Here is a 21,968-nt window from a genome sequence, read left to right on the forward strand (position 1 = left end):
GGGTGACTTCAGACATCTCAGGAAAAAGAGGATACCCAGCTGTTTGCCAAGAGTTCTTTCTTCTGTAGCTGGAGTGGGAAGGAGAAAAATGCCCAGGCTGTTTGGTCATTCATTAAACATTGTAGGTCGCTGGTCCCTGAGAGCTCAGGAGTGTTGGGAAGGCCTCCATGGAGTGGACTCTATGCCTTTGCACTCAGTGTGATAAGAACTGATTCCCCTAACATTTACTGAGCCAGGCTCCTTAGCACTTTGACTGTACTAATCAATCTAATCTTTCCAACAATCCAGTGAAGAGAGATCCAAGGTGACCCTCTTTACAGGTGAGAAAGCAGAGGCATGGAGAGGATCCACACTTTGCCCAAGGTCACAGGTTGGATACAGCAGAGCTGGATTGGAGTCTCGGTTACCTGGGACAACCTGGTTAAGGTACAGAGAGACAGATAATGTTGGAGAATGTGGCCAGCGGTTCTCAGATGAGTGAATGATCAGTGTGCAGTCAGGGCCCAGGGGATGGGTGATAAACCAAGAACCATGAGCTTTTAACATGGTGGGGTTGGTGAGGCTTCATCTCCCAGGCTGCAACACCTGCTGAGTTGGGTAATAGCGGACCCTGATTTGTGGCCCATGTGGGTTGGGATCCTTGGGGAGATGTGCTCTGTGTTGGTGGGGAAGGCCAGGCATGGTTAGATCCCCTGTAGACTTGGGGAGCTCAGTTTCAGAAAGTTTCAAAGATCATCACTTGATTTCCTGTGATCTGGGGGCTCTGAAAGCAGTGGGGGAGTCCTGGAACTAAATCTGGTTCTTCCGAGTAGGAAGGATGTGGGGTGATAATGAGAGATGTCTGTGTGGTTCAGAGGGAGGTCTTGCTGAGGTCAGAGAGATGAGAGCCAAGAGGAGCCCTTCCCAGGGCACTCATAATGACAGAGTTACGAGGGCCAGTAAAGAGTGTCAGGGGGCGAGAGCCTGGGCAAGAACTGAGCTTACGGAGGAGAGCTGACCACCACAAAGCGTCTTTTCATATCATGTTCAGAGCAAGGAGAAGGAGAACAAGGGCTTCATAGATCTATCACTGTCTAGGGCAGCTGGTGTCTGTGAAGGGGAGGAAGGTGCAACTGCACTGTGCCCACAACAGTCTGGACAGAGGAGGATCTGCAGGTGTAAAGGGCGCAGGTGGGTCCCTGGAGGAAAGCAGGAGCCAGGCAGTGCTGGGCTGCTGTGTGTGTGCTCAGGGCCCTGACCCAGAGAACACCCTGGCCAGGGCATGGCATGACCTGGAATGAGATCCCCCATCTAAGGTGCTATGGGAGAGGCATTAGGGATGAAGCCTGGAGATGGATGAGACTCAAATCTGATGTTGACCCTGGGAATGATCCTAGAGTAAGCGGAAGGCTGTGAGTCTGTAGGCAAGGGAGAGATGGGCATGAGGAGCTGGCGGGGGCTCCTGGGGACAAGCGAAGCCAGACTCATGTCATTTTCCACCTTGAGGGGCTTCGCTCTGGCCTTTGTTCTGTTGGGGTTCTGGAGGACATCTCTGACCTTACTCCATGCAGTGCTGATGCATGAGACAGCAGTAAACCTCGGGGGTCCCGGGTGGGATGAAAGGTCCCCAGATAGTTCCTAATTTTCTCTCCTCCTTTTCTTCCTCGTTGCTATTATTATGTCTCCCCCTCCTTTTTCGTCTTCCCTCTCTTTCTCATCATTATGTATTCGTCTTCTCCTTTGCTCCCTCCTCCACCTCCTCATTCTTCTTATTAAGATCTGGATGTTAGCATTGGAGTGTGAAGCTGGGTGGGGTATCTAAGTCAGCAGTTGGCAGTGTCCAAATCCACGATGGTCTCTAAAAGCTGGGATGCTGCCCTGAGTTTATCAGGATGACATTTGGAAGGTTGAAGATAAATTCACTTGGATCAAGACCTCATGTGGTTGTTGTGAAAATTAAATAAAATAAGGTGTAGGAGCATCTGTCATGTAGACACTTATGTAGTCAATAAATGATAAGTTTAATCTTATACCATGAAGTATCCTGATAGCAAATGTTCTGTCCTGCTGTGAGACCTTGTGTCCCCATTTTTAGTGCTGAGAAGAGGGTTGTCACATCCTAACTCAGGGCATGCTGGATAGTTCTCCTGTTCAGGGCCTCATGGCTGTGGTTGGCAAACATTGTCTCAGCCATGAAGGCAGCCCAGGGGGGCGTCTGCAGAGGTGGTGCCAGGTGCAGCAGAACCAGAAGGATGACACAAGCAGGCTGCTGTACCTAGGAGCAATACTAGCTATACTGGGGAGAAGTGTGTGTGTGTGTGTGGAAAAAGAGTGAGCATGAGTTTGCAAGCCTGTGTAAGGGAGTGCATGTGTGTATTTGTGTATGTGTGATTGCATGTGTGTGTGAATGTATATGTATATGTTTGTAAGCTTGTGTGTGTGGGTGAGTTTGTGTCTGAGTATATGTACATATGTGTGAGTGATGTGAGTGCATGTGTGTCACTGTGAGTGTGTCTGTGTATGTGACTGTATGTGTGTGTGTCTGAATGTGTATGTCTCCCTGTGGGAGCTCATGGAAGCTCAGCAATGGGGCTTCAAGCAGACTAGTTTTTCCTGGAGAAAGGGGGAGAATTGGCTTCATCCAATTAGTCATACATGGGTAGGCCTGGGATGGACTGGAGAGACAACTTAGCCTGAGCCCATTTTACAGATGGAAACCCGAGGCTCAGAGAGGTTGAGTGCTTTCCTCGGGGTTACTGAGAGGAGTGAGGTTTCTGCATCTGCCTCTTTGGAGGCATTGGCGGAAATTCATCTCTGCTGTCAGGCACCCCCTCTGAGGAATCTTCTCAGAAAAGGCTTCAAGAGCTGCAGCATGTGGTTTGCATCCTCTCCATGCAACAAACGACCTGGACGTCCAGGAGTCACAGGGTAGTCTGCAGGGCAGGGTAGAGATGTTCCACAGAAGCTGGTCAAAAGCTGGAATATCATTAAAGATCACAATATACCACAACATCAGGTTCAATTATTTCCAAGGAGGCAAAGCAACTACATATTTTTAGAAATTTACTGTTAATTTTTTATTTCCAGTCAGTCTCACCCAAATGTTTCAAGTGCAAAGCCCTGGCCTCCTACTGTCTTCCCCCAACCCAGGTCTGTATCCTGTCCCTTCCCTCCCCTGCACCTGGCATTGCACAGAAGGTGTGGGTGGCGATGTCCTCTAAAAGCTTCCACAAGGTTTAGCTTCCTGCTGTGCTGTCTGTGCCTCTATGAGTAAAGGCAAAATGTCAAGAAAAGGATTCAATTGTCTTGTATCTAAAACCAGGTATTTTCTTTCAAATTATAAATTCAGAGATTTATAATTTGATCATCTGTGTATTTTTTCCCAGGAAAGGCACTGAACGGGTTACGTGTGCAGATCTTTGGATATAATCTGTTGGAGAAAGGATCTGGGCTGAAGACGCCAGCACCTAGCACAAGCCCTGGATGAGAATAACGGGGCACTACAAGATGAACAGAGAGAGGGATGGTTTGGTTGGGGGGGGGGAGGGGATGCAAATAATTATGGCCAAGAAGTCACCTTAGGGGAAAAACGTAAGAAGAATTCTTGCTTGCAGAAGAGAAGGGAGAGTGAGGGGGAAAGGCTGAAAGAGAGAGAAAAAGGACAAAAGAAGACAAGGAAATAGCCAATAAGGCAGACACGAGAAAAAGGGAGAGATGAGAAACAGGAGAGAACAAGGAGACAAGAAGCAGAGAGGCAAGGGACAGGGACAGCAATGGGACTCGGAGAGGACATGGGAGAGAGCGGGAGGAAGCTGACAGAGGGAAGGGAAGAACCCCTCGCCGTCAAAGGCAGGACTCAAGAACGCTGCCTTTCGTGGAAGTGAGATGGGCTCCGCTGCCCGCGCCCGCTTGCTCTCGGTCTTGGCCGACTTGAGGGTGCATCTCTCCCGGGCTCTCCAGCGGCGCGCAGGGAAGAGGTGCCCAGCGCGCGGCTCTGCCCAGCCCAGCGCGGGGCTCTGAACTTGGCGCCAGCGCGGAGAGGACACCAGGCCCCACCTTCCTGGCTGCACCCGCCTTTGGGGCGGGGCTTGCGGTTGGGCGGCCCCAGCGGCTAGGGCGCCGCGGGCCAGAGAAACGGCAGCCTGGGAGAAAGCCCCCTGCTGATCCGTTGAGCGGCCCGGCCCTCCCCCGGCTCAGCTCCCCGGAGCCGCCCCCAGCTGGCTCGGACCGGGACCGGCGCTTGCGACTATGCCTGCGGAAGGGCGAGGGTGTCCTTTGGAGGCGGTGCGCGCTCACGCCACCGCCCTCTGGCCCTGGGCGCCCGGCCCTCTGGCTCCTGGGCTTGCCGGGCCCGGCGATGGGCGAGGGCTGTGCCCGGTGCCTGCGGCTCCCTCCGCGCCGTGGACCCCCGCGGCCTCCCGGCCTTTCTTACTCCCGCGGCCTGGCGGCCCCGCGAGCGGCACCTCCCCAGCACCCGAATCGCGCAGCTCCTCCTGGGAGCGCCCGCCGCCTTCGCTCCCCAGGCCCCAGCTGTGACCGCCAGGAAGGCGGGCTCCTGGACCCCAGAACATAAGAGGTGTCTGGGAACTAAGGGTGGGAGGGGGCCAGGGTAGAAAACGACAGTTCAAGTACGTTAAAATTAAGAACTTAGGCTTTGTTTAAAAAACAATAAATGGAGTGAAAAAAACAAGCCACAGAGTAAAAGAAGATACTTGCAGCAGGTGATAAAGGATTAGTATCCAGGATATATAAAGACTGTTACTGAGTCAATGTGAAAGAGAAAAACACCTAAAGCAAAGAATGGACGCCGGCATTAAATAGGCACTTCAAAGAGGAAACATGAACGACCAAAATCAAGTAAGTAGGTGACCAGTTCCCATTAGTAATTAGGAAATAGCAAATTAAGACCACAAAGAGGGCAGTGAGGGTGACTCACACCTCTAATCTCAGCGCTGGGGAGTCCAGGGCCAGAGGATCCCTTGAGGCCAGGAGGTGGAGTCTGGCCTGGGAAACATAGCAAGACCCTGTCTCTACAAAAATAAAAATAAAAAAATAAACCTCAAGGAGATGAGTTACCACCAGGCAAATATATTAAAGTATGCTAATACCAAGTGTCAAGAAGAATATGAAGCAAGATAGCTCAAATATGCTTTTGAAAGAAATACACCGGGCTTCATTCATTCTGAAATACCCCTTATTTAAAATACTCCATTATATTAAATACAGTTCCAAAACAAAAGAAATCGAAAAAAAACTAACCCAATACTTTTATTACTTGTAATTTGTATATTACACATATTGAAAGATATATTTTAGACTTATTAGAGAATGATTTTTAATTGGATATCACTCTTGTGCATACAAAATAAAATTAAGGTGTTTCTAACAGTCACAGTCTGACTTTTCTGAGTCCTGTTTGAGTCTCACTCATCGGTGCCTACGTTTTTCCACACACTGTAACCTCTCTGCTATTCAAAGCATTGGTCATACAGCAGTTTTGACACTGGGATGTGAACCCGTCCACATTCTTGCCCTAGAGAGGGGGCCTGTGTTCCCTCCCATTGACTCTTGGCAGCTGTGACTGCTTGGACCAATAGAGTACAGTGGAAGTGACACTGTGTGACTTCCAAGGTGATGTCATAAAAAGCTCTACAATTTCTGCCGTGCTCACTGAAAATACTCACTCTTGGAGCTCTGGGCCACCTGTAAAAGCCCAAGCACCCTGAAGCTGCCATGCTGGGAGGAAGCCCAGGTCACACGGGGAGGCTACATGCAGGGTCTCCATTCACAGTCCCAGCTGAGCCCAGCTTTTGGGCCCTCCTGCCCAGGAGCCACACTTGTGAGTGGAGCAGCCTCCAGATAATTCCAGTGCCCAATCCTTCAAGTCATGGGGTCCCAGACATGAGGAGCCCTCCTAATTCTGCCCTGAGTGCCTGATCCTCAGAACCTGTGAGCATAATAAAATGGGCCTGTTCTGTGTCTCTAAATGTAGGTGGTCTGGTGCACAGCAGTAGAGAACCGGAATGTCCCTCATTCACAAAGACTCTGGCAACACTGCAGTTTCCATCTCCTTCCAGATCTGCCATCTCCTGGGGGACTTCAGTGTCACACAAATAACCTCCCATTGCCAACACTCTGGCCTCCCAGTCCTTGACCTCCTCACCCACAGCAATGTCCTCACCTAAGTCACCTGGGCTAACTCTTCCAGTGAACAAACGGCAGGGTCTAGTGGTTTTAAGGGACACTGTGAAGGCTGTTGTAAGGGAAATGGAGGCTTCCTCTTGTAGCCCCTCCAAAGGTCCTGTGCCTCCCCCTGGTGTTGTCAACATGCAGGATATTGGGAAGAGCTGCAGGTCACAAAGTCACCATGTCAACCTTCCTGTCAACCATAACAGGGAATTCTGTCCCCAGGGTGGGGGAAGGGCCAGGCAGGTAGCTGGAGGCAAGTCTCCCTGAGCCAGCTGCTGACCCTAGTCCCTGTGATCTGGGGAGGTACCTGGTGGAGGGCCATAGTGTGCACTGGTGAAAGGGCAGGAGGAGGGGTGTGGCCCCGGGCATAAGGGGAGGCGGCAGAGAAGGGGCCTGTGCTCAGCCTATCTGGGCCCTGGCACGGGCACCCAAGAGTGAGGTGGGGTCATAGGGACGGCCAGATAATGGGGAGCCATGGGTCCAGGGGGCCCTACTTCCTGGTCTTCCTGCTGCTGCTGCTGCTGCTGCTGCTGCTTCCTCCACCGCTTTTTAGAGCAGGGAGCCTTCGGTACCATGGACCTGACTGGAGAATCTTTCACCGCCTGGCCCTGGGCTCCAGGAGGGCCCACCACCGCCATGGCCCAGGATGGAGGCAGCACTGGTGCCAGGGCCAAGCAGGTCACAGATGCCAGGGCTCATTTGACCTCTACTTCATCTTGGACAAGTGAGTGTCCCTTCTAGCTCTGGCCCTGGGTCACCCTCAGGAGCCACCACCTCTTTTTCACTAGGGACAGGACGCCACTCAAGGAGATGCAAGCTTCCGTCACAGAAGCAGGGCCAAACTTTGGTCAGACCAGACCTAGGCCTCCTGTTTTTCTGAGGCAGAAAGAAAGCCCTGGCTGTCTTTTCCCTGGTGCTTCATCTCCTGGATGAGGAAAAAAGCCACCAAAGGGGTTCTGGATGATTCCCTACCCCTCCATCAGCTGGGTCAGCATCCTCATCCTCACGCTGCTGCAACAGATGATTGCTCGGACCTGCCTCTCAGCAGTTCTCAGAAGCTCACTGTGGATGTTTGGGGTTTTTGTGTTGTTTTGCTTGTTTGTTTTTTCACGCAAATAATTTCTATTTTACTGGTCCCCAGAGAGATTGCTTTGTTGCCTTTGTGGGGCATTCTAATGTCACTGCTTAGAGACAGCCTTTGGTTGGCTGCTTCCAAGTACTTCTACAACTTGGAGAGCCAGTTCCTGCACTTTAGGAACAGTTTGGTCTGTTTCAGGGTGGCCCTGAGGAAGCTGGGCTACGTATTAGGCACCTTCTGGCTCACCAGGAAGGAAAGAGGCAAATGTTCAGCTTTGGAGAGATTGCCTTGGTTCCCTTTCCTGCTCCTCCTGCTGGGTGGGAATACTCTCTGTGCTTATTCAGTAGCAGCAGTGGTGCAATCTTCAGGAGAATGTTGCAGCACTTTCTGGCCTCCAAAGCCCTTCCCCTGCACTCCTGGCACCTCACCACAATCCTGGGCTGTGAGTAGTGTAGGTATTTTTCTATCTGGTTCCTGGACAAGGGTGGCTCCTGGAGGTTGGGGAAGCATCCAGAGACAGCTCGTGTGACAAGATCCAGCTTCCTGTGCTGCACTCTTTCCAGCATCGCAGGTTGAAGTTCCTCTGATTTTTCTCTTTCCCCCTGGATACTGATGCTCAGGGGACGTGTACCCCAGCCCACCAATTCCTATGGTTTGTGGCTGCTCTGCTACTCTTGTGGAAGGAACAACTCAGTTCTGGAGACAGGCAGACTCCACTCACTAGCCACATAGTCTTGGGCAAGTTGCTTCATCATTCTGTGCCTTCGTGTCCCCCATCTGTAAGAAGGGTATCTTCATTTTCATCTTGCCAAGTGTGATGAGGATGAAGGGAGAATTTGCAGGTCAGAGGTGGTGACAGAGGATGGGGATGAAGGGACCTGCCAGGCAAGGCAGAGCCACAGGCTAGAAACTCACAGGAACTGCAGAGGCCCTGATGCAATCCCAGACAGACTGGATGAGGAGGAATGCAGAGGGAGTGCCTAGAGTGGATGTAAAGGGAGCAGAAAAAAGCAACCTTAATGAGTCTTCCTAAGAAGGCTGGGGGTAAAGGGTATTGCCGCATTCTAAGGAGGAGGCAATGAGCCAGGTCATGGCCAGGGAATGACCCACCACAGCCTCCAAATAGACATCCATGGTGCTGAATTGAAACTCTGGATTTTGTGACTCCAAAGCCCATCCAGAGACCACGCAGCTGGGGGGAACCCTGAGAATCTTGCGGTAGTCCTCCAGGCACAAACAATATCTACTGCCTGCAGGCAGGCTCTTTGGTCGTTCGTGTCCAGCTTATTCATGAGACTCATTATTCATTTGTTCTTTCATTCAATTGAGCTGGAAGAAAATGAATCAGCCTCCCATGCGCTCCTATTCTTGGCCAGGTGACATTTGAGGGCTCTAAGTGGGAGTGACACCTTGTATTTTTTTAGTAATTTTTTAATTGTGGGAAAACATACATAACAAAAATTTACCATTTTTAAGTGTACGATTCAGCGACATTAAGCACATTCACAGTGTTGTGCAACCACCACCATCCGTCTCCAGAAATGTTTCATCATTGCGTATTGAAACTCTATTCTCAGCAGGGAGCAGTAGCTCCCTCCTGTAATCCCAGCAATTTGGGAGCCAAGGCAAGAGGATTGCTTGAGTCTAGGAATTCAAGATCAGCCTGGGAAACATGCAAAATCCTGTCTATACAAAACATACAAAAATTAGCCAGGCATGGTGATGTGTGCCTCCACTCCCAGCTACTCAACTGAGCTGAGGCAGGAGGATCGCTTGAGCCTGGGAGGTCAAGACTGCAGTGTGTCAAGATTACACTACTGCACTCCAGTCTGGGCGACAGAGTGAGACCCTGTCGCAAACCCCATCCCCACCAAAACCCAAAAATCCTCTCTTCCCGTTAAACAATAATTCCCCATTCCTCCCTTTCCCAAGCCCTAGTGACCTTTAGTGTATTTTCTCTATCTATGAGTTTGCCTATTGTAGGTACTTCATGTAAGGGGAGTCACACAATATAATCATACAAACATATAATATTTGGCCTTTTCTGTCTGAACTTTTTCACTTAGCATAATGTTTCAAGGTTATCCCATGTTGTAGCATCCATCAGAATTTCATCCCTTTTATGGCTGAATAATATTTCTCTGTATGTATATGTACCACATTTTGTTGATCTTTTTTTTTTTTTTTGAGTTGGAGTCTCATTTTGCCGCCAGGCTGGAGTTCAGCGGCGCGATCTCGGCTTACTGCAACCTCTGCCTCCCAGTTTCAAGCGATTCTCCCTGCCTCAGCCTCCTGAGTAGCTGGCACTACGGGGGCGTGCCACCATGCCAGGCTAATTTTTGTATTTTTTAGTACAGACAGGGTTTCACCATATTGGACAGGCTGGTCTTGAACTCCTGACCTCGTGATACCCCCGCCTTGGCCTTCCAAAGCACTGGGATTCCAAGTGTGAGCCACCACGCCTGGCCTGTTTATCTTTTCATCTGTTGATGGACACTTGGGTTGCTTCTGCCATTTGGCTATTGTGAATAATGCTGCTATGAACACTGGTGTACACGTATCTCTTTGAGTCCCTGTTCTCACTTCTTTTTGGTATATACCTGGGAGTGGAATTGATGGATCCTATGGTGATCCTATGTTTAGCTTTCTGAGGAAATGCCAAGCTGTTTCCCACAGTGATTGCACCAGTTTGCATTCCCACCAACAAAAGCCCAGCATTTGTTATTTTCTGGTTTTTGATAATAGTCACCCCAATGGGTGTGAAGTTGTATCCCCTTGCGGCTTTCATTGGCATTTCCCTAGTGACTAGTGATGTGGAGCATCTTTTCATGTGCTTATTGGCCATTTGCATATCTTCTTTGAGGAAATGTCTATTCAAATCCTTTGCCCATTTTCTTATTGCATTTTTTGTTGTTTCTTTTTTATTGTTGTTGTAGGAGTTCTTTATATATTCTGGATATTAATCCCTTATCACGTATATGAGTTGTAAACATTTCCTCCCATTCTGCAGGTTGTCTTTTCACTCCCTTGGTAGTGTCCTTTGATGCACAAAAGTTTTTAATCTGGATACAGTCTCAACTTTTCTATTTTTATTTTTGTTGCCTATGTTTTTGGTGCCATATCCAAAAAAATCCCCAAATCTAATGTCATAAAAGTTATGTTTTCTACTAACAGTTTAAAAGTTTTAGCCTTTACATTTAGGTCTTTGACCCATTTTGAGTTAATTTCTGTAGTGGTTTACAGAAGGGTCCAACTTCATTCTTTTGCACGTAGACATCCAATTTTCCCGGCACCATTTCTTGAAACTACTGTTCTTTCCCACATTGAGTATTCTTAGCACACTGGTTGGAAATCGTTTGACCGCAGACATGACAGGTTATTTCTGAGCTCTCTATTCTGTTCATTGCTCTACATGTCAGTTCTTATGTCAGTGCCATAATAGTTTGATTACTGTAGCTTTGTAATAAATTCTGAAATCAGGAAATGTGTATCCTCAATCTTGTTCTTCTTTTTCAGATTTTTTTTTTGTTATATGACTAATGTGCCTTGAAATTCCATAAGAAATTTAGTGCAAATTTTTTTATTTCTGCAAAAAAATGCTGCAGAGATTTTGATAGATTACATTGTTATCTTAACAATATTATTATTGTGCCTTCTGATTCATAAGCATGCAATATCTTTCCATTTATTGTGTCTTTAAATTCTTTCAGCAATATTTTATAGTTTTCAGTATACGTTTCTTTTGCTTCCTTGTTTAAATTTATTCTTCAGTATTTTGTTCTGTTTGATGCTATCGTAAATGCAACTTTTTTGGTTGATTTTCCATATTTGGATTATTCATTGGGGGCTTTTCCAACCAATACATTCTGTCCCATTTCCACTCTACACAGTGCCCCACCTAACTTGATCAGTCACCTGGATGGCCAACAAAAGCCCCACATCCCAGGAAGCTCCTCAGTCCCAGGCAGATGGGGCTGGGTGGTCACCTTATGCTGACCACTCAACTGGTGAAACTCAAGACCTCGGATGATCCAGTGGCCACTGGGGGTGTACCCCAGCCTCAGCTGTGCTAGGGTCAGGAGAGCTTGTTAAGAGCCTGCTGGGAGGCTGGGGGCGGGGCAGACACTTGCCCATCAATCAAAGAGATACACTTATCTCCCTGACCCACATCTCCTTTTGTTTTAGGTCTGGCAGCGTGAACAACTGGATTGACCTTTATATGTGGGTGGAGGAAACAGTGGCGAGGTTCCAAAGGTACAGATCTCCGCATGGCAGCCTCCCCTGAGCTGCAGAGAGCTTTTCCTCTGGAAGGCAGGCAGAGGGCACATCCCATCAGATGGGGTGCCCTGGGAGTCCTTCAATGGGGGACACAAAGCACAAGGTGGCATTCTGAAGCAGGAATGAGGCCAGCGCTCACTGGTTTTGTGGGGTCTCAGCGGCCTTGGCTGGCTCCTGCCTGTGAGCCTGAACATATTGCAGGGGAGGCAGTTTGCCCTTGGGGACATCACATGCTGAGAAGGGACAATAGGCAGGGAAACCAGTGACTCAGTCCTGGAACTCTGGGTTGCTGCGGGTTCAAGTAGGGGACAAAGAACTCACATGGAAGGTTAAAGGAAAAAACAGGAACTCCTAAGGAAAAAGTCAAGGGTGGCTTCCAAGGATGTGGGTCTTTGAACTGGGTCTTGCAGGATGGTAAAGACAGGGGACCTGTGGTGGAGTGAGTAGTCTGACTTTGCTGGGAATGAGGTTAGCTCAGGCAGGGCTGGGAGAGGGCTGGGCAGGTCAGCTTGAGGCCAAAGCCACAGGGGCTCATTATGCCAGGCCAAGGGGCTGGGATTTACTGCTGTGAGCCATAGAGAGCCAGAGAAGGCTCTTGAGCAGGGGAGTGTCATGATCAAGATGGCACTTAAGGAAGAAAAGTCTGATGACTGTGGGTAAAATGAATGGGCAACAAGGGCAGAAGCCAGGGGGAGCTCCGCTGGGGATGTATGGCAGCAATGTCGCTGAGGGCCACTGAGGGTCAGCCAGCAGGAAGGAGGGTCAGGGAGAGGAAAGGGAGGCTGTGTGCATGGCTGCCAATAGGGAGAGTCACTCCTCTGAGATGAAGGAGGGATGAGGGAGAGGAGGGGGAGGAGGGAATGGGGTGAAGAGGCAAAGAATTTTCCAGTAGAAGGGAGGCCAGCTGGGAGGGCTGTGTGTGCATCTCCCTGCCTGTTCATTATAAGATATGTGTTTTATGTGTGTCTGTGTGTGTGTGTGCATGTGCCTGCGTGTGGGTGCCGTGTGTGTGTGTTCATGTGAGTGTCTGCATGTGTGGGTGCATGTATGGGTGCATGTGTGTGGGTGCATGTGTGTGTGTGCATGTGTGAATGTGTGTGCATGTGTGTGTGGTGTGTGTGCCTGTGTGTATGTGCATGTGTGTGCCTGTGTGTTTGCATGTGTGTGTGTGCAAGTGTCTTTGGGGTGTTGGGAGTGTGGGGATGCAGTGAGTTGCCATCCTGACTCTCTCTTCTATGGAGTCCTTGTCTCCACAGGCCTCAGACTGTAGTGAGACACTACATTTATCTCACCTCCTTATGTCCAGCAAGGGGCTCCAAAGCGGAAGAATTGGGGTGGGAGGTGGGGAATTGGCCTCACCACCCTGGCTTCTGAGCCGGTGCCTCTGGCTTCTCACCAGCACATGATTCCTTCACAGCCCAAATATTCAGATGTGCTTCATCACCTACTCCACGGACGGCGAGACTGTCTTGCCACTCACCCCAGACAAGTGAGCGCTGCTTGGATCCCCCAAGGGAGGCCTGGTGAGCTTGGCCAGAGGGAGCTCCAGGGAGCTGAGGGGCTCCCGGAGACCTTGGTTGGGAGCCTGACAGCACAAAGGGCAGGCCAGTCTGGGCAACTCACAGTACCCACCTGACCTTAGCCCCGGCTCCCCTGCATCCTCCTACACATGGCTGCAAGGTTACCTGCAGGCCCCTGTGCTCCAGAAGTTCTCAGCCTCCCCCACTGCACGCTCCCCTGCACTCTCTCTGCCCTGCCTCCTTCCCTGGGAGGTGGCTGTGAGGATTCCCAGGGTGCAGGGGCTGGCGGGGTGGGGGTGTCCTGTGAACACACACCTGTGCTGGCTGCTGCTCTGTGCCTGTTCCCCCTGCCCTGACCAGTGCGGGAGGGAGACAGGGTCAAAGCTGGTGGTGGGAGTAGTGGGGCTTTAGTGGAAGGATGCTGGCAGGCCCAGACTGGGGAGCCTCTGGGTGGGGTTCTGAGCTCCAGGGCAGGCTGGGAAAGTGGAGGGAGGCAGGAGGAACAAGCTCAGGCGGCTGGAGCCCAGGCCCAGAAGGGGGCACAGCAGAGTTCCTGTTTGGGGAGGTGAGGGCACTTCCAATGCACATGCCCGGAACTGGGCCCAGAGGAGATGAAGTACAGAAGAGAGGTGAGGATGCTGAGGACTGGATGGGGGACTGGGCCCCACGTGCAGCTTTGAGGGAATACAGGGTAGAGGAGCTTGAGTCTGTCTGCCCTGCGCTGTGGGTTTGTCAGAGACACTGGGTGGGTGTGAGGTGGTAAAAAGCAAGTCTATGGGGGAGGACTGTGGTGGGTGACCCAGACGGGGAGCAGGGTTTGGGCATGGGCAGACAAAGGCCAGGCCATGGCCTCTTCTGGGTATGGATGGGTCTGGCCTCCTCCCCTCCTGGGCTGGGCAGGGCAGGGCTCTCAGAGCTCCAGCCATGGCAGGGACTCTGCCCACAGTGGGAAGCCATCCTTCAGGGTCCATGCTCTGCCCAGCTTTGCTGTGCAGGCTCAGCCTGTCACATTGGATTAGCCTGACCCTAAGTCCCCGGCCTGTCCCAGTCCTGCCACCAGAGCCAGTCCTGTCTGCCCCAGCCCACTCTGTCTGTTTTAACAGCAGCTGACAGGCCACATGCCCCAGCCAGTCCGCAGATCAGTGTTCAGCCCCTGCATGCACAGCCATCGGGGCTGCCTCTCCAGCCTTTGGTCTTTTTGTTTCAGGGGCACAGAAAGTCAAGGAGGCCAGACACTCTAACTAAGCAGATTTGCTACTTCCTGTATCAGGGTAAAGATAGAGTAGGAAACTGAGTCAGGGTCAGGGGTCTGGGGCCATCGGGCTGGATGCAGGGCTGGGGCTTAGCAGGATGACCTTTCCCAAATGCAGCCCTACCTGTTAAAGGACAGAGTGCCCAACACAAGAGGTTCCTTGTTAGGGTTAGAATTTGGATTAGAGTTAGAGTTAGGAATGTCAATCCCATTGTCAGTGGCTGACTCTCAGTTGCCCATCCCTGGTTCAGGGCTAGGAATGTCAGCCCCATTGCAGTTCCTGACTCACAGTTGCTCATCCATGGGAAGCTCCCACTGTCACCAGAGATGGTCCAAGCAGGGCCCTGGTGAAGTTCCCCAGGCCTGCATTCTCTGTAACTGAGATGAGCTCAGAAGGGCTTGAAATCTCTGCTCAAAATCACAATGAGGAATGAGCAGGACAAAGTCCTTGCCTGGCCCCCTCCTTCATCCAGGAGGCCTTGCACAAAGAACAGTGGCTCCTGGAGAGCTTGGGAGCTGATTTTTAACAGTCAGTGTCTTTCCAGGTCAACCACCTTTTTAAATTTTTTTCAGGAATAGAATAAAAAACTGTCTTGACCAGCTTCAGAAAATTGTGCCGGACGGACACACATTCATGCAGGCAGGATTTAGAAAGGTATAGACCCCTTGATCTCCTAACCCTAACCCTAACCCTAACCTACAAAATCTTAGAGCATCAGTGGGATCATCTCACTGTCCAGGCTCAATATTTCTTCATTTTCTTGCAGGCAATTCGACAGATCGAAAGTTTCAACTCCGGAAGTAAGCACCTGCGATCCCCATGGTGGTCCCATAGGCGGAACAGAGCTGGGCGTGAGCTTCAGAGAGCTCTGTGTGCAGATTCTGCAAGGCCACATCTGCCCTACCTCTTGGAGCAAGTTGCTCACTTGCTCTGAGCTCCAGGTCCCTCCCTGGTGCAATGAGCATAGTAAGCCCCCGCCCCATGGAGTTCTGAGAACTGTGTGGGATCCTGTGTGTGCAGTTCTGGTGCTCATAACCCTGAGGTGCTTGCCCTCCAGCTGGACTGTCTGAAAAAGAAAAGAGAAGAGCCAAGGGGTTTGCCCCCTTGCACACACCTTAGTCTTCCTCCTCCCTTCCATGTCTCCCCTCCGAGTGACTTGCATCCCCTGACCCTGTCTCATATGGTACAGAAGGCTGTCCAGGGCCCCCAACTTCCCTCCCCACTGTGTCGCTGCAGCTCTTGTCAGGAAAAGGCAGGGCTGGAGAGGAAAGGCATTGAGGTGGCTGTGGGGTCCCCTACCCAGGTGCCACTGACCTGGAGTCCTGAACTCCTGGGCCCAGAGATGCTGGCAGGGCTGCCTGCAGGCTCTGCTCACAGCAAGACCCAGCCCCCTGGGAGCCTCCCTGAGCCTGTCTGTTACAGGAGGGCCCAGCAGCTCCTCCCCCTCCCCATGGGACAGGCCTGTGCTTGTGGAGTCCTGGCTGGAGCTGCCCTCAGGCAGAGGTGGTGCAGGCTGCTAGTGGGTGAGGGTTCAGGCAGCCTGGTGGGAAAGACCCTGCCCCTCTCAGTCCCTCCTCTGTAAAATGGGTGCTGGGCTGAGACCTCCCTCACTCTAGGGGGTCTCTGGGTGGCAGGTGCTTGGGTCTTGGCAGCCTCTCCTCTGGAGGATGAGGTGGGGGCACCTGGCCATGCCCTGGAGTGGGCAGTGCTGTGGGCCCAGCCATCTGCAGGGGTTCTGGAGCTTCTGGAGGTCACTTCTGGTGCCTTTGCTGAGCAGGCCACTGTTTGCTTCTTCTACAGACAAGGTTCCCAGCATGATTATTGCTATGACCAACGGAGAACTGGTGGCACATGCATTTAAGGACACTCTCAGAGAAGTGAGTCCAGTTTATACTTATCAGCATTTTGCTCCATGTATTTTGATGACCAATATGCAATGCCTTCTTTCCCTTAGGCTCAAAAGGCTCGGAAACCGGGAGCCAACGTTTACACCCTGGGTGTGGCTGATTATAATCTGGACCAGGTAATTCCAAACAGGTAACCAGGTGCCACTTTTGAGCCTAGTGGGGAAAGCATCCCAGGTGGCTTTCCCAGGGCCGCCCCGAGGATGGTTGTCTAAGCTGCCCCAAGTGAGTGGGGCCAACCCATGGCCACTGCAGAAGTGATTGACGGAGTGTTGTATAAATCCCACCATGCCAGAGGGGAGGGTGGAAGAGCTCTCTGCTCCCTAAGAGTGGGCTGCTGGCTGCAGAAGGCTGTGACATTCAGAGCCTGACATTCTGCTGCCCCCAAAGCATGGGGGCAAGACACTGTCCCCCGGGCCGGGGGTCTGCTGCATCCTCACCTCCTGGTGGGGAGTCCAAGCCAGCTCTGCTCTCTGCAGATAACAGCAATTGCAGACTGCCCTGACCACATGTTTGCAGTGGAGAATGGTGTCAAGGCCCTGAGAAGGACCATTGATGCCATGAGTGGGCAGAGGTGAGGGGCTGGGGGCCTGGCTCCTGTGGCCGGAAGCTCACTCTCCCTGCCCCGCCCCACCCCTCCTGTGTTCCAGCTCACGTCAAAGACCTGTCTTGAAATGATGTCGGTGGAGTCTTCCTCTGCGTGTGTAGGGAGGTGAGAGCTGCAGAGGCCCTGGGGTAGCCAAAGGGTGGTGTGCACGAGTGCATGCGTGTATGGAGTGTGTGCATTTGTTTGGTATGTGTGGGGGAAGATGTGTGGGGAGTGTGTGAGTGTGGTGTGTGTATGTGGTGTGTATGTGTTTGGTGTGTGTGGGTGCAGTATGTGTAGTATGTGTGGGAAGTTGTGCTGTGGGAGGCTTGACGTGTGTGAAGTCTGCGGGAGAGGGTAATATGTGGTCTGTGTGCTGTGGAAATCTGTGTGTGATTGTGCAGGGTGTGTATATGTGCTGTGAGTGTGGTGTGTGTGGGGTATGCATGAGTGATGCATCTGTGTGTGTTGTATTGTGGGGTGTATGTTGTGTGGGAGCTGAGGTGCTGTGTAATATGTATGTGGGTGTGTGAGTGTATGTAGGGACATATATGCGTGTGTGTGTGTGGTGTATGTGCAGTGTGAGTGTGTGGCATGAGTGGGGGTCTTGTGGGAGTGTGTGGGAAGGTTGCCTGGTGTGTGGAAGGCTGCTGGTGTGTGGGAAGGATGTCTGGTGTGCAGGTATGTCATGTCCAGTGTGTGTTTGTGTCATACGGGGAGTTGAGAGTGTGTTGCTGATGTGTGTGATGTGTGTATGGAATGTGTGGTGTGTCTTTGGTATTTCTGGTGTATGTGTGTTTGCTATTTATGTGTGTGTGGTGTGTGGGTGTGTGTGCTTGGGGTGTGTGGTGTGTGGTGTGATGTGTGTGGTATGGGGTGGGTTGAGTGTGTTTGTGGTCCAGTGTGCGTGGGTGGGTGGCAGTGGACGTGTGGCCCACATGGGTGTGAATGTGAGTGTCTATTGGTGTGGGGGGAATATGCGGGGGTGGTGGTGTGAGTACCTGTGTACAATTAGTGTGTTGTTACCTCACAATGATAAGTTTAACTCTAAAGCAAGAAAAGACATATGTGAGAAGCTCTCAGGGAAACACCAGCAAATGGCATGGAGCAGCAGCTAACCCACACCATGGGCCAGGAGCAGCCAGGGCTCCTCCCAGGAAAGCCAGGCAGGTACAGGAGCTGAAATATCTGTGTAATTTAGTAATTTACCACATCAACAAAACAGGAAACAGGAACCAAGCAGTTACCTCAGGGGATGAAGAACAAGAAGTAGGGGCGCCAACATCCCGCATCGCCCTGTGAGCAGAAGGAAACCTCCATAGACTGACAAAGGCATCCACACAAACACCCTCGGCTCACCTCAATCCCACAGGATCAATCCCAGTGCCTGTCCATACTGTCTGGGACATAGCGAGGATGCCCTCTTACCAGCCGGGGTCCCAGCATGCATGGTGACAGCCCTGTGTGGGACTCTGTGATGCCTCTGTCTGTCCTGAGATCCTCCTGAGCAGGCTGGGGGTCTGCATGGCCGGCAGTTGCACAACTGCAGCTGCTGGAGGTGAAGGAAGCCCTGGGTGTTCTCCCTTCATGGGGACATCATGAGGCCCTTAGCAAGACCACCAGGCCCTCCAGCAGCTGGGCTCTGGCCTCCCTGTTCCTCACTGCAGGGTGCCCTGACAATAGGCTGTGGGGACAGACACACCATCCATGTCTGAGCTCTGCTCTCCATGGGCACACAACAAGGAGCAAATTGTCCAATTCCAGCGAGCTCCATGATGCCTCCCATGAACAAAAAGGATGCTGTCAGGCCTGTCGTGAGTCCCAGGGCACTGGGCTGTGCAGGGAATGGCACAGGGCTGGGGACGGTCTGGCGTGCAGGCTGGGTGGAGGGACTGGATCCTGCCAGCAGTGCAGAGCATCTCTGGAGGGTGTGAGCTGGGAGGGAAGATGGTCCTGGGAGGTCTAGATTTGGGGATAGGCGGAGCCAGGGAGAGCAGGCTAACACACTTGGGTTGTACTAAGAAGGAAGCCTGAATCTCTGAACAGGTAGCAGGAGCCCAATCAGGCATGGAGGAGGGTGGACAGGCAGCTGCAGACACAGGTGGCTCCGGACAGAGTCTGAGGGGGCACAAGGGGAAAGTAAGCATCATCCTGGATGGGGACTAGCAGGGCAGGGGCAGGAGAAGGCAGGTCCCAGGATGGGGTCTAGAGGGGAGAAGGGCCCCTCTCACTAAGAGAGAGACCATCTCCATAAGAGAATCCAGCATTTGAGGCATTTGTCACTCACATGCCCAAGGAGAGACTTTATGCATGAATGACAGGTTCAAGCAAGCTCAAAGTCTGCATGCTCTGGGGAACACCTGTGAGGAATGGAGGGTTTCTTTGGGACCATCAGGCTGAGACTGGCCTGGCAGGGGACCACTGGGATTCCAGGCAGCCTGGGAAGGGTGGCCTTGAGTAGAGAAGGAGCTGAACAGGCCCCACGCCAGGGAAACCACAAGCATTGATGGGCTGCTGCTCCTGCCATGGTATGTGGGCATCATCAGCGCCACATCACAGATGGGGAGGTCGAAGCAAAGTGGCATATGCCCACTGGGATTTTGGGAGCCTGCTGCAGCCCTCCAGCCACAGATGCTGAAGGGGATGCAGTTACAGTCGTCATGCTTGCAGAGCAGGCACGGGCACATCTAGAAGGACAGGGCAATTCCCACAACGGGCTCAGCCTTCTGCCATGACATGACCAGAAAGACCAAGCAGGGTGGTCACTTTAGCTGGGAGCAAGGATAAGGGGCTTCCTGGAGGAGGCCACTCTGGAGCTGAGTCTGAAAAGGTGAGCAGAAGTTCACTGGGCAGACAACATTAGGAAGGACATTCCAGAAACAGAGGACAGCCTATACAAATTGAGAAATGGGAGAGCTGAGGGGCTCTGAGAAAGACTGTTATCTAATTTGCTGCCTGCTAAGCCCCAGGAGAACAGCCTTGGGGAAATCTAACAATTCTTGAAAAGGCCAGGCTTTCAATTTGCTTCATGCTTACAAGATGGCTTCTGGAGCTCCAGCCATCACACTCATACTCCAGGCAGGAAGAAGAAGGAAAAAGGGAAAGCAGCCTTCTTTAAAGCAATGCCCAACAAATCCTATTTACACTCCATTGCCAGAATGCATTCACATGGCCATGCTGCTCAGCAAGGGAGACCGGAAAAAGGTCATTTTACAACTGAGCACATTGCCTCTCTCTTTTTTTTTTAAATTTTAAGTTCCGGGATACATGTGTAGGATGTGCAGGTTTGTTACATAGGTAAATATGTGCCATGGTGGTTTGTCACACCATATTGCCTTTCTTAACAAAAGCAGGCCTCGTTAGGAAGAAAGTCAGGAAGAATGGACTTGGGGTGACCAATCTGTGTTTGGTATTGCTGGGCCCATTTAAGAGATGGGAAAGCCATTCCCAAGAGGTTGAGTGACTTGCCTGAGGTCAGAGGCTAGATTGAACCCCAGTCCCTTTGACCTTACTTAGAGTGACCCTGAGGGCCTTTTTGAAAGGCCCTATCAAGTCTTCAGACAGGCTTGCCCCAGTCATGAGCATAAGAAGCCAGCAGAGAAAAAGGCATCACAGACGAACACAAAGACAATCTCTGTGTGGCTTGCAGCTGTGTGGGTGGTGAGTTGGCTACACTGGTGTGTGCCCAAGATGAAAGTAAAGCAGCTGCTTCTGCAAGACAGAGTTTGCTCTTCCTACGGGTCTGGATCATCCTCTTCCCAAACCAGGGGAACTGTGGAGCTGCTGCCTTCTCAGCTCATCACCCACCCAAGGGTCCCTGGAGCCAGCCTTGAGGGCTGTGGTGAGCGCTCATCCCTTCCACATGCTCACTAGAGCCTTCTGGACCATGCTGGGGCACAGAGGTAATTGGGGCCTCCTCCTGTCTACCAGGGGGAAGCAAACCATTTCAATCCGAGGGCTGAGGGAGTCCAGAGTCAGAGACCCAGGGCTGCCTGGAGAGGCAGAGGGGACCTTAACGCTAAAGCTGAGTCTGGAAGGAGGAGTCCAGGCTGGAGGCAGCACCCAAGGGAGAGAGGAGGAGCACAGCAAGGCCCACCGTGTGGGTCCCGATGGGTCCTGGCCCCATCCCTTGAGCCAGGCAACCGCAGGCTTCTGAGCCCAATTCCAATGCCAACACAGTGACCTTCTCTCTCTTCTCTTCCCTACAGGGGAGGTACCTCAGCTTAGCCCTTACACAGTCCCAATTCTCACAGGCTCCCTGCTGCCCAAAGATCTGCTTTCCACACAGCCAGGAGTGCCTTTCCCTACCACAGGCTCCCTGCAGCCCAAGGATGTGCCTGAGACACAGCCGGGAGTGCCTCACCCTCAAACAGGCTTGCTGCAGCCCAAGGATCTGCCTGAGACACAGCCAACACAGCAGGGAGTGCCTTGCCCGCAAACAGGCTCCCTGCAGCCCAAGGATCTGCCTGAGACACAGCCTGGAGTACTCTTCCCAAGCACAGACTCTGTGCAACCCAAAGAGCTGCCTTCAACCCAGCCGGGAGTGCCTCCCCCTCACCTGCTCCTCCAGGAGCCGCCTCCCCAGTGCTAGATGCTTGAGGCCTCCCTCCAGGATGCTGCCACTGCTGTCCCCACTGCTCAGGCACACTGCAGAACCCCCTTTGTCACTCCCCCCCTCAGAGCCCAACTTCTAAGGCACCAAACACCCAAGATTAACAGGCTTTTGTTGCTGAACTGGACATACACATTGAGTATTTTCTTATGGTCAAAGGAGTTGAATTCTTGCTGATCAACCAAAGTTGACTGTGTTTGTCATCAGGGAGCTTGTCCTTACCTGCCATGACACAGCACCCTAGTGCCATCGGGATGCCAGGCATGGATGCGTTCCACTCCCAACAGCCCCAACTTCATGTGTCATCAAGGGCTGGGACACATGAGGCCTTAGGCCAAATTCTCCATTCAAAAAGCCCAAAAAGTATTTGAAATATGAATTCAATGCTGTGTCTCCCTGTCTAGCTTTTTGTTTGTTTGTTTGTTTCTTTGTGGTTGTTGTTTAAGACAGAGTCTTGCTCTGTCACCCAGGCTGAGTGCAATGGTGTGATCTCAGCTCACTGCAACCTCTGCCTCCTGGGTTCAAGCGATTCTCCTGCCTCAGCCTCCCGAGTAGTTGGGATTACAGGA

At 51.8% G+C, this 21,968-nt stretch overlaps 1 protein-coding gene across 3 annotated transcripts; it reads left to right on the plus strand.

The window, feature by feature from the left end:
- Window positions 1–6,367: 6,367 nt before the first annotated feature.
- LOC129006832 (anthrax toxin receptor-like) lies at window positions 6,368–21,525 on the plus strand. Of its 3 annotated transcripts, none has more exons than XM_054437014.1 (9): window positions 6,570–6,892; window positions 11,432–11,500; window positions 12,942–13,013; window positions 14,870–14,951; window positions 15,064–15,097; window positions 16,098–16,174; window positions 16,252–16,320; window positions 16,852–16,913; window positions 20,996–21,519. In XM_054437014.1, the coding sequence occupies exons 1-9, from the start codon at window positions 6,633–6,635 to the stop codon at window positions 21,012–21,014; spliced, it is 744 nt and encodes a 247-aa protein (XP_054292989.1). In that variant the 5' UTR covers window positions 6,570–6,632; the 3' UTR covers window positions 21,015–21,519. The 3 variants fall into 3 exon arrangements, with proteins under 3 accessions (XP_054292990.1, XP_054292989.1, XP_054292988.1); XM_054437013.1 differs by lacking the exon at window positions 20,996–21,519 and adding an exon at window positions 18,013–18,252 and having other exon boundaries at window positions 6,633–6,892; XM_054437015.1 differs by lacking the exon at window positions 12,942–13,013 and having other exon boundaries at window positions 6,368–6,892; window positions 20,996–21,525.
- The last annotated feature ends 443 nt before the right edge of the window (window positions 21,526–21,968 follow it).

The sequence above is a fragment of the Pongo pygmaeus genome, chromosome 8 (genome assembly GCF_028885625.2).
Source record: "Pongo pygmaeus isolate AG05252 chromosome 8, NHGRI_mPonPyg2-v2.0_pri, whole genome shotgun sequence".
NCBI classification, from domain to species: domain Eukaryota; kingdom Metazoa; phylum Chordata; class Mammalia; order Primates; family Hominidae; genus Pongo; species Pongo pygmaeus.

Coding starts and splice junctions, on each gene's coding strand:
- LOC129006832 (XM_054437013.1), top strand. CDS start 6,633: ATGGGGAGCCATGGGTCCAGGGGGCCCTACTTCCTGGTCTTCCTGCTG. Junction 6,893..11,431: donor CTCTACTTCATCTTGGACAA/GTGAGTGTCCCT, acceptor CTTTTGTTTTAG/GTCTGGCAGCGTGAACAACT. Junction 13,014..14,869: donor TTGCCACTCACCCCAGACAA/GTGAGCGCTGCT, acceptor AATTTTTTTCAG/GAATAGAATAAAAAACTGTC.